Here is a 12,075-nt window from a genome sequence, read left to right on the forward strand (position 1 = left end):
GCGAAGAGACTGCCAGCGTATGTCGGCCAGAGTCGTCCCAAGGCCCGGCCAGAGGAGAACAAGATACAATGCGAAACGTGATAATAGCGGCGATTGGCGAACAGGGGCGGCGTTGTGAAAGCAGCAGTGCGAGATTTGGAAGGTTTCGTAAGGTGGACAGACATGCAACAATGGACTGTGGGTTGCTTCTGCTTGGACCGGTTGGTTACGCGGTTCGCGACGCCGCCCACCGCGACCCAGCATTTGCTCAGCGGTTCCCTCGCTCGCTGAGGGCAGCTCCTGGCTGCATGCTGCACTGTCAGTGGCTGCGCTGCCAGGCCGGTGGATATCGTGCACGGACGCATAACTGAAAACAACCCAGATCAAATCTGCCCCACTGTTCTCCGCCCGGTTTTCTGCCCAGACAACGCTCACAGCCGCGTATGTCGCTGTTTTTTCAATGCCCCCCAAAGAGACGCATCGCCCAGAGCACGATTCTTCAGGCGAGCCACGCGTCACCTCCACCCGCTCGTGACCCGCTCCCGATCTGTATCGGTAAGATCTGAAAGCAAGGAAGGATAGCACATGGCAATTCCCAGCACAGCCGTGACTTGAGCGTGGCATTGCACGAGCAGAACGCCGTGCCTTGGCGGCAATGCGTCATTATTGCAGCTCGCGGTTCTCTTGGAGCCTTGGACGCGAAGTCACGTGCTAGGATTGTTGTGATTGGGGCATTCGCAGCGTGCCATGTGCTCGCCCAGTATGCGAACCGCGTTCCTGCAGCCATTCACAGGAGGCTTGGCGAGTTCTGCGATAAACAACCCAATTAACTGCAGCAGGCTCTGATAGGACCGGCCTATCACTGACTGGAACCGATCCGGTGCTGATGTTGATGTCTAACCCTCGCGCGTGTTGACGTGTTTGTCTTGTTTTGTGTAACAGGCCGACGGTGGCAAATCTGACAGCAAGACATAACCCCGGCTGAGGCTTGTACGTCGGCACTATGTGAAACTCCAGATGCCCCATGATGTGTATAGATCTCAAGATGTCACAACCTTCTGCCCCTGGCTGTTGTTGGCTTCGTAAACATCAGTATCTGGACTGGGGGAGCAGGCCGCCCCGCTAATTTTGCTCACGAGGATTTTGCGTGGTGCGGGGTTGAGGGGTCTGAAACAAGTTGCTTGCAATGTATCATTCCCAATGGGAGCTTGTCAGGCTGGCTTCTACTGAATCGACCCTAGAAAACGCTCATCATTCCAAGATGCGTCTAAGCCTTGGCCTTGCTCGAAATAAACCACAGGTCCAAACACTGTTATTAACTGTTGCAAATGGTGACGGGATCTCGTTCTTGGGGCCTACTGTATAGGTAAGTTATAGTTGACTCAGTTTTATTCGATGATCCGAAAGGTTGTAAAGGATATCTTACATGCTCTTTTATCACGTACGACCGTACCAGTGGAAAGCACGGCATCCGGTCTGCTCAGCTCTTGTTAACCACCCAGGGCTCGGTTATAGTTGAGTCGCTGACGACCAGCGGATTTCCGGGTGTTGGTACGTTTGTGACTCTTCTTGCCTTTTTTCCCGTTATCGTTTGTTGATTCATTCACCTCTATCTGAAACGTAAAATCAAACTCTTAAAAGACTAAAAATTGAGATTTATGCTGTCAAGAATGTTCCTTGATAGGGAATAACGCCCGGTACTTCTCCATGTCGCTGAGTGTCTCGGCGATGGCGTTGGAGGCAGCTCGGGTAACGTACCCATGCGCCTCATGGGTTAGAGCTGGCACACAAGATTACAATACGCATAAAGGTTCACGTCGAAGTCTTTCAAATACTCAGCATATATCCTGGTCTTCAAATTTCGACTTTGGTGAACGGTAATAAGAAATTTTTACCAATGTTGTCATCCTCGCCAACTAGGCTGCCGGATCAGAATCCATTTCATTGCTCCATACTTCGATTCTTTAGCTCAGGAGAGCTAACGTTTAACAGGGAGCGTTGCGCTACTGCAGTGAAGCTCAAGTGATCTACTGAGGAGATTCTAGTGCGAGAACCTGGTTAAGTCCTTCCAAAATCCCACACTTCAAAAGCTGCAAGGGATCGCCTGTTTGCGCAAGGAGAGGAAGAGGGGAAATATCTGGCGCTGATAAATGACATTGTGTTGACATTTTGTGCTTTTTATGCCATAGACTTGAGCTAACTGCTTTGATCTTCAACTGCAAGTCTTGATGTTTGAGCATGAACTCTGTTTGCTCCCATGAGCCGGGAACAGCCGGGCGTAACCTCATCCTTCAACTTTCATCACCTCATGCTCCGCGGGGTGTTACATGCTTCATGAGACTATAGACACACCAAGAGACAGCAAAGTCACGCAGACTCTGGCATCTTTGGTTGGATAAATGGGCCGACGTATAAGTTTTCGCGATTCTGGCTCAAGAGCACGACATCGGGCAAATCCTGGCCCTCTGCTGACGACCTTCCTGATCCGGACCGGACAGGCGACCAGAATGGTCAGTGACCCTGCTATATCTTCAACAAGTTTCAGCAACGCCCGCCTTACCCGTCCGCTCAGCTCGGCCCTTCGAACAGCCTGCCGACGCTAAACGGCCCTGTACGTTGCCGCAGGCCGGGGTGTTATTCCAGGTTCTTACGGTTGCTTTTACACACCTCCCGCACCACCTGCTTAGTCGACGAAAGGGACCTTGCAATGCCATATGCCATGCAAAGTGCCCCAAAACAATGAAACAATGCAGGGTACAGATTCGCTCATCAGCAACTAGACCAAAGAGAGGCAAATAATTGCCATGACGTGGGGTGAGGCTCGAAGTTTTTGTCTTCGGTCTGACCGATTTGGTTCAGGCTTAATTTTCTGTACTTGTTCAGTGGGATGCCAGCGTCTTGGAAACCTTTGCGACACTGGAAACGAGGACCCACGGTCTTTTAGAATTCTGAAGTAGTTGACCGTCGAAAAGTTCAGGATGTATGATGCAACAATTCATCTGATTCTACTGTAGGCGTTGTTTATTTGGTGAGCTGATATCGGTTATATAAAGGGGAACTGCAGTCCCTGTTGTGGAACGCAGCGTTGCTACTCTCATCGTGCCTTTAGCTCGACATTTAGCAGACGCCTGTTGCGTATAGGCTTTCACTTCAAACTAAGCTAGACTTCTCTCAACAACACTTCCCGCCATGGGACTTTTCAGTACATCCACAAAAGAGGAACCCTCGGCCCCGACAGCACCTGTCGACCAGGTTAATGACAGGCCTGTCAAAGGAGATGCAGAGGTCGGTGAGCTGCAAGAAGAGAATAAGTATGCTTACGACGATTCGCGGAAGCTGGGAGTCACTGGTGCCGTGTTCCTCATCCTTAACAAAATGATTGGCACTGGTATCTTCTCGACTCCATCCAGCATCTTTGCTGCGACAGGATCTGTTGGCGTGAGCTTGATGTTGTGGGTGATTGGTAAGTCATTGGACTTGATAACCGCTTATATATGGACATCTGGAGACATGAATTTAACTGATTCCTCAACAGGCGGCTTCCTCACCTTCTGTGGTTTAAGCGTCTGGCTCGAGTTTGGCCTTGCCATTCCCCGTTCCGGCGGTGAAAAGAACTACCTTGAATACATTTACCGCCGCCCGAGATACCTCGCTACCTGCGTCCTGGCCGCACAAATGATCTTGCTCGGCTTCTCATCGGGCAACTCCCTCGCGTTTGGTCGTTACATCCTCTACGCCACAGGCAACGAGCTAAAGGATAGCTACAAGGCTCGTGGCATTGGTGTTACCTGTGTCACCTTCGCCGTGGTTCTGCACTCCGTCACCCCAAAATGGGGTATCCGGCTGTTCAACGTGCTTGGAATTTTCAAGGTCGCTGTGCTGATCTTCATCGTTTTCTCCGGATTCGCAGCGCTGGCTGGTCATCGTTTGGTGCCGGATCCGCATAACTTTGACAATGCTTTCCGGATCGAGAGCGGCAAGGGATATGGTGGTGGTGGCGCGTATGCCTACTCCAATGCCCTTCTCAACATCGTTTACAGTTACAAGGGCTGGGAGAATGCCAACTACGTACTGGGCGAAATCAAGAACCCGCGTCGGACGCTGATGATTGCGGCGCCCCTGGCTGTTGGTGGGGTCACTATTCTGTATGTGCTGGCCAATGTGGCCTACTTCGCCACCATCCCGAAGTCGGACCTAGCTACCTCTGAAGTAATCGTCGCTGGCCTGTTCTTCCGCAACGTCTTTGGCTCCAGTGCTGGTGCTCGTACCCTTCCCGCATTTGTCGCGCTCAGCAACCTCGGCAACGTCCTTGCCGTTAGTTTTGCGCATGCGCGTCTGAACCAAGAACTTGGAAAAGAGGGATTGCTGCCGTTGAGTCGCCTTTGGGGATCTAACAAACCATTTAACTCGCCTGCTGCTGCGGTAATTCGTTATCCCTCTTTGATATCTTTGAATTCATGCTGACCAGAAGTGTTGTAGCTCTTTCTCCACTGGCTCGTCACAGTCCTCGTCCTTCTCGCGCCTCCCCCTGGCCCGGCGTACAACTTCATCGTCAATCTCTACACCTACCCCGGTGCCTGGATCAACAGCTTCGTCGCCGCCGGTCTCATCTACCTGCGGTACCAGAAGCACGAGCCATGGAATCCGGGATGGCGTACATGGCTGCCCATCCCAGTAATCTTCCTGTTGTGCAATATCTTTCTGGCAATTGTGCCGTTCATCCCGCCAGCCGATGGTGACTTCTGGGCGGATGGTTACCCGTACTATGTCTTCCCTGTCGTGGGCGTTGGTGTCCTAATCCTGGGCGGCATCTACTGGGCTCTGTGGACCAAGATCTGGCCCGCTATCAAGGGACATAAGATTGTGGCGGAGAGAATCATTGACGAAGAGGAAGTGGAGGTGATTCGATATCGTAAGGTAAAGACACGCGTGGAGTAATGGGAGAGTACCAGGAAGAAACTGTGAGGATAAGAGATACCTAAAATGTGTTAGAAGATACCTAGAATGTCGGACATATCGTTCGATTGGAGTTCTAACAGGAACTTAACAAGGTAATTGGTACGTAAAGGTACGGATCTGTAGTGCTGAAAGTCTGAGAACGTGATTCCGGTTGCCCACGTCTCCAACGAATAACCTAACCCGGAGATTCGCCCAAGCTACCATTTTCAAAAAAGAATTATAAAAACAGAAGGTTTAAATAATAAGCTAATAGTATCAATGAATCCGAGTTCTTGTCAGTATTATACTATACTATGTTAATATTAGAATCCTTTTGAAAATCATTTGCAATTTATGTTTCATTGGTCGCTGATGAGGTAAGCCTCCTACTAGCCCCACAGGTACAGTGAAGTGTTGTGGGGATGGTATCCACAACAATCCATGTCCCAAAGCCATTAAAAAAGGAACCACACTCCAAAAGCCATCCAGAGCCTTGGGACCTTGAGAGTCCACCCTGGCCTTCTCTATTTCGCCCGAAACCTTGCCCTCTACCTCAACTCCCAGACCTCAGATTTTTTTTTTCGATGACTCTTCGTGATCAGGGATCCGACAGCCTAATCTGGTGGGTTTTGTGCTCGGAACAAGACCTGCAAACAGCAATACATTGGTGCCTGTGTCAACCGTAGATGATAGACGTCACCCAACCGCCAACGGACAGGCTGATGACAGCAAGGCCTGAAACAAATCTCGTGCAGCTGCACTGACGAAAGGCTTGGGAGACAACCACGTGCATATCACAAGCGTGGAATTTTCAAAGCGACATCTGAAGACAAAGATTCGATCACGATCAAATCTTAACCTTGCTCTCTGGTTGAGGACTAGCAGCACGAATCAGAGCATCGGACAGCGGATGCTCCCTTCATCACAGGGCAGAGCAGACCCTATATATATGTTGCTCTGTTCACCAGCACTCTACTTCTTGCCTCTTTGCTGTTACACAACAGATCCACTCCCTCTTGCTTGAGGTTGCAAGTGCTCACCCACCTTGAACTAACCACCATCTTGCTTTGAGACCCTGGAACCTTGAACCTCTCTGTTGCTTCTTTTCATCTCACCCCTGTCTGACTACTTGTTGCCGGAGTCTGACACTCTGTTTCTTTCCCACTGAGGAAACGCACCAAGATGGACAACAGTGGATCTGATCTTGAGGAGCGCCTGCGCAACCTTATCCTTGCCAATGCTGCTATGGATATGGGGTTGGCTCCTCCGGCCCGACCAGTACAAACCGGTCTGGCAGAAAACGGGCAGCCAGAGTCTCTGGAAGAGACTCGATTGAGCCAGAGTCCTCAGAGCCCAAATATCCCCGCTGCAGCACCAGTAAAGGCGGGCCGGAAACGCCCCAACCAGGCCCAGCGTCGCCAAATGTCAGCTCAGCTAACTATTCCCATCGACCCTCGGCCTGTATTCTCTGAGCCATCTCGGCCCTACACTGGTAATGAGCCTCATGGTTCTCCTAGCCACCAACAGCAAGGCCATCACCATCAACAGCACCGTCACAATGGCCGCAAGCAGTACATCCCACAAACTCATTCTGCTGGCATTTACCCAACCATCAGGTCGGACCCCCTACCTAGCACGCCCATGACGGCCTCTCCTTTCGTCATGCGCCCGAGACATCAGCCTTCGCACTCCTACCATGGGCCGGTGGAGCCGAACCAATTCGGCTGGCAACAACCGCCCCCAATGCCTCATGGCGGTCCGAGAGTGCCTCCGGGCTTTCCTCCTATGCCTTTTGGTGCCCCGCCCGGTCTGCATCCTGGGCCTCGGCCTGGCCAGGGAGGGCTGGAGCACTTCCATTCAGGCAGGCAATATCACCCTCACCACTCTCGTGGAGAGGATGCGTTTGCCCAAGCTGCGTATCTTGAGCAGTTGTGCAGAACTATCGTCGCGGATGCCGAAATTGAGCCCGCCGATATCATCGAGAAGGAGAATTTCCGCGCAATGATCGAGCAGGTGGCCAGGGCCGCCATTACTGAGCATGAGCGGAAGAATGGCTTTCTCGACTTCCCTCCGGAGAGCGTCCAGCTCAAGTGCTTTGGTAGCCTGTCGTCGGGTTTCGCTACTAAGGCTGCTGATATGGATCTGGGATTGCTCTCTCCTCTGTCTCGTCTTCCTCCCGATGCACCGGGTTCGCCCATCCCACGGATTGTCGAGAAGGCATTCCTGGATATTGGTCTTGGCGCTCGCCTGCTTTCACGCACTAGGGTTCCCATCATCAAGGTCTGCGAGCGTCCTACGGAGGAGCTGCGCAAGGGACTGCTGGAGGAACGGGCGAAGTGGGAGCGTGGTCTCACTGGGAGCGAGGAGCCCGAGGATGAAGAAGGTTCTCATGAGGATGCAGAAGCACACGAGACAGCTCAAAGTATTCAAGCTCATCGGCAAAAAGACGAGGAATTGACGCATGATCAATGGCTGGAGAAGCTGCAAACTCTCAAACAAGCGGAAACCCAACCTTTGCAGGCCTACTACAACATGACTAAGAAAATTCTCAGGAAGCTCGGAGGTCACGACATCACCAACTCGAACATCTCTGACTTCAACATGGACGACTACAAGCTACTTAACCGGGTTTGCATGGCTTTTGTCAACGGTCTCGCAGATGCCAACCTTCGGGACCGACTCCTGAAGTACCGCTCGCTGAATAACTACGACCTCTGCGTCTCTTTCTCGGCCTTCCGGACGCTCTGGGGCATTCTTACCCAGGTCGAGGGCGAAACCATGGCCATGGCTTGGGAGACGCGCCCAATCCGCGAGAGGGACCAACACCAAGAGCAACATGCCGAGCGGGCCGTGAGAGCCTGGCGAGATATCCAAAATAAGCCTGACTACGGAAGGGATCCCCTCGGTTACCAAAAGGAGCTGCAACACTGCTGTGAGCAACTTCGCAAAATCGCTTCTGTCCAGATTCTCTTCCTTTCCCAGGGCCAGCATGAGTCGGCCAGCAAATACTACCTGAGGGCGAAGAAGCTGCTAGAAGATCTTGGTGGGAAAGACTCAGTGGCGTCCAAGGATGACCTGGTCTTGAAGACGGTGATTGAGTACTACATCAAGGGCATCTTCTATCAGCACATTCGCGAACAAGTCGCGGTTTTTGCCCAGTCCCATGACGCCGTCAGCCTTCGTGCCGTCGGCCGTCGCCATAAGAGCCTACAGCTTGCGCACGAATACGAGAACTGCCTCGAAAAGGGCCTTTATCCCGCAGAGGCAGCAACTAAAATCCGCATTTATATCGAACTGCTCAAAGGCCCTATGGTCCCCTCACCATCATCCAAGACCCAAACCGACGCCGTGATCCCTCTACCCAAAGACGCAGACACCCTCATCTCCGAACTCCGCCAGCTCGGCGACCCAGCGGGCATGGCCCCGAACCAACCCCGCGACCGCTACAATAACCCTCTCGAATTCCCCAAGTCCGGCGTTGGCGTTCAATGCGACATCAACTTCTCCGCACATCTCGCCCTGCAAAACACGCTCCTCCTTCGTTGCTACTCACACTGCGACCCGCGCGTGCGCCCGCTCATCCTCTTCGTCAAGCATTGGGCCAAGGTGCGTCGCATCAACACCCCTTACCGCGGCACGCTCTCCTCCTACGGCTACGTCCTCATGATGCTGCACTTCCTCGTCAACATCGCGCAGCCGTTTGTCCTGCCTAATCTGCAACAGCTTGCACCTCCCCCACCGCCCAACCTAACACCGCAGGAGATTGAGGAGACGGTCGTGTGTAGGGGGTGGAATGTTCAGTTTTGGAGGGATGAGGCTGAGATCAAAAGGCTGGCGGCGGAGAATCAGCTGACGCAGAATAGGGAGAGTATTGGGGAGTTGTTAAGAGGGTTTTTTGAGTACTATGCTAAGGGGGGAGGCCAGCCGCTGTCAACGTTGCCGGGGACGAGGGGCTTCGATTGGGGGAGGGATGTGATCTCGCTGCGGACGCTGGGCGGGTTGCTTACTAAGCAGCAGAAGGGTTGGACTGGTGCCAAGACGGTTGTAGAGCCCGCAGGGCCGGTTGCTGGAGGGGATGCTGCAAATGGAAATGGCAATGGGGAGGTTGTCACCGAGAAAAAGGAGGTGAGGTATCGGTATTTGTTTGCGATTGAGGATCCGTTTGAGCTGGATCATAACGTTGCACGGACGGTGACGCATGCGGGGATTGTAAATATTCGGGATGAGTTCCGGAGGGCGTGGAGGATCATTCGCAATGCCGGGCGTACTCCTCTGCATGGGCAGGGACACAAGGGGAAGAATGGAGGAGGCCCTGCGATGAGCCAGGAGACGGAGGATCTTTTGGAGGATATTGGTGCTGCTGAGACTGAGAGGGAACGAGTTATGTTTGCTGAGTTGTTGGAGGACTTACATGGGATAAGGGATGAGAAGGGAGAGTAGAGAGTGTAGGGAGCAAGCTTGTACGATGGGATATATAGGTTAGGGATGTAATTCACATCACTCATGACATTGGGGTTAACTCAAGCTGGAACACTGATTTGGATTGAATCTGGGGCAGTTTGCCCTGTGGATGAATGGATCAAATGTTAGACTTGATTTGGTGGCTGTATCAACATAATTCACCTGAAAACGCTACTAGATCATCGTTGTATCTCGACTCAATTATTGTACTACCCAACCCCGCCCCATGACGTGTTACATGATATATTGCAAATCGATGTTAACCCGGGGAAAAAACACGTATTTTCAATAGGTTTGATGACTGGTTGTATGTAGATACTTCTAATGAAAGCGGCTGCTATGATTATCCGCCACGGTATTGCGTATAAGGCTCCCGGGATATAGTTCAGTGCCTGGGGGAGACCCAACAATTCTAGGGTCATCGCTGATGACGTTTCTTTGTGATTGATTGAAGGTGGTTAGCCTTCTGACAAAGAGCGCATGAATAATCGTCTCAAAAACAGCTTAGGGTAGGCAGCCAGGGCCGTCACTTCTCAGGCACACCTCTCCTGAAGCTCAATCACTGCTCTTTTTGCCATCCCAGTTAACACGACATCGGGCGAAGACATCACTGCGCCTTTGAGCACTTCAATGTTACTGAGGACGAATGATGCCACAACTGATCTCTTAAAGAAGCTGGACATGGGGGCTGTTCCACGGAGATCCAACCTAGAGAACCTCCTTGATGATTAAGTACTTAAAGCCTTTTCGGTCCCACCTCGTGTACCCTTCCACAAGAAGGCTGAGAAATCTCATTAGAAGCGAAGCATGGTATCCAGGATTATGTATATCAACTTTGCCCTTAGCCAACTATGCCTTAACGCTCAACCCAGAATCTTCTTCCCGCGCGCCAGTGCTTCGATGTAACCACATATCAGCTCCCACAGCTGTAACCATCTTACTTCGGTAGATTGGCTTGCTTATTATTTCCTGAGAAAAGGCCCATCATGGTGAATCCTACCTATTTATGGTGAGCAGTGGATATTGTGTAACCGACTTTTCCGTTGTCAAAAACTCCGCTAGGGATCACTCGTTTCTGCTTGCCAGCTGTCCCTAATATTAGCGCCTCAACCATTCAGAAATTGATCATATCAAGTTATCAACTCATCCTGTCTCAGACGAAGAGCCATCGATGCCACAGCTGCTTGATGATGACAATGATGGGTCCGGTCAGAGTGATCGACTTCTAGCAGTTGAACCTGGGCAGCATACAACAATAGAAGAGGGTCAGGAAGAAATGCTTCAGAGAGGGAGCGTACTGGAATATGATGAAAAGAAATTGTAAAAAAAGAATCAGTAATCCGGATCATTCTGGAACCACCTCCATTCAGAGCACATAGCTGATCACGGATTCACATCCTGCCTTTTGCCATTTTGGTCCTCTTCTGTATTCTTAAAATATGACAAACTTACTTGTACAGCTTCGATCTGGATATCCTATTTTGTGATTCTGATGTTCTTTCGGGTCCTCGAAGCATACCTGCGCAAGATCCTATGCGCAAAAGTTCATCTGGTCTTTCAATCTCCATGTAAAGAGGGATTCAGCAAGCCGTTCGGAGATGGAATCAGAGCCGCAAATTCCTTACCACCCATACTTAGCCACTCTATTCATCAAACTGGATAACGAGGAAATATCATATATATATTGGCTTCCCTTTGACGCCAAAGCGTTCTTCCAAGTAAGTGCCAAAGTCTACGAGCTTTTGGTCTTGACTTCTCTCAGTGCACTTACCTTGAGTGTTTTGCGAAGACAACTTGTTATTTCTCGTATACCTCTAGGCTTGGTGACTGCGGGATATTACATTGTGAGCCTTCCCTATCTCTCCAGCAGTCAGTTTATTTTCAGCATTTTACCACGCACCCTCACTTCTAGTTGAGGAAGCAAAACTGCAGGAAAACTGGATTTTGGACAACTCTTTAATCCTACAACGGATTGGTATGATAGTGTGATTCTTGCCAGGTAATGGGGGACTTGGTTTGGTGCAAGGAGCTATCGACAATGGGTCAAATGGGTTAGATGATAGCCACTGATGATGTGGGGCGCATCACGAAGTCAATTGATACATGTTACAATCTTTCTTGGTTCTCAATGTCCTTGTGTAGGGAGAGGAAGAATCAAGAAAAGCCGTTCATCGTGTCCGGGCAGCTTCCTTTAAGGAATCCTCTTGCCCTTGTGAGCCCCTTGGCCTTCCAGGCTTTTCAGGGGTCTTGTCCTCCTCCCTCAGCCATCTGGCTCATTTGGTAGTGTGGTTCCATATATCTTCTGGATCAACTACGTATTTGTGTTGTTCACAATCATTCTATCTCTGGTGTCCCGTGTGTTGACAATCGGGATACCCCTTTTCTTGGACTGCCGTGTCTGTGTGATATGGCGGGCCGGCCCCCACCCTATACAGCAGCCTGAGACCTGGCTTGTTGTAGCTGAGTTGCTTGCGACTTGGTCGGTCGTCCGAAATACTGACTGGTCACCATAGACATCCTTCTTCAACTGGTGGGTTGCTGAAGTGGGACTTTCTTTTTGCGCTTTGGGTGCTAGCATTCATGGCTGGGAAGAAGTAAGTCATCGCAGGAGACCAGTTTTGATCCTGTTGGTTCTTCAGGCCGTCAAAGTGCCTATGGTATCCCAGATAAAGTGTCTACTTTATCGCTATCCACATT

The 12,075-nt window shown here is 51.0% G+C and overlaps 2 protein-coding genes across 2 annotated transcripts; both read left to right on the forward strand.

The window, feature by feature from the left end:
* Positions 1-3,168: 3,168 nt before the first annotated feature.
* CTHT_0032230 (uncharacterized protein) lies at positions 3,169-4,917 on the forward strand (the record flags this gene model as incomplete). Its single annotated transcript, XM_006693601.1, has 3 exons — positions 3,169-3,442; positions 3,515-4,401; positions 4,459-4,917. The coding sequence occupies 3 exons, from the start codon at positions 3,169-3,171 to the stop codon at positions 4,915-4,917; spliced, it is 1,620 nt and encodes a 539-aa protein (XP_006693664.1).
* Positions 4,918-6,099: 1,182 nt separating this feature from the next.
* On the forward strand, positions 6,100-9,357 carry CTHT_0032240 (uncharacterized protein; the record flags this gene model as incomplete). The annotated part of the gene is made up of 1 exon (XM_006693602.1): positions 6,100-9,357. The coding sequence occupies one exon, from the start codon at positions 6,100-6,102 to the stop codon at positions 9,355-9,357; it is 3,258 nt and encodes a 1,085-aa protein (XP_006693665.1).
* Positions 9,358-12,075: the final 2,718 nt, after the last annotated feature.

This window comes from Thermochaetoides thermophila (genome assembly GCF_000221225.1).
Source record: "Thermochaetoides thermophila DSM 1495 unplaced genomic scaffold scf7180000011816, whole genome shotgun sequence".
Classification (NCBI taxonomy): Eukaryota; Fungi; Ascomycota; class Sordariomycetes; order Sordariales; family Chaetomiaceae; genus Thermochaetoides; species Thermochaetoides thermophila.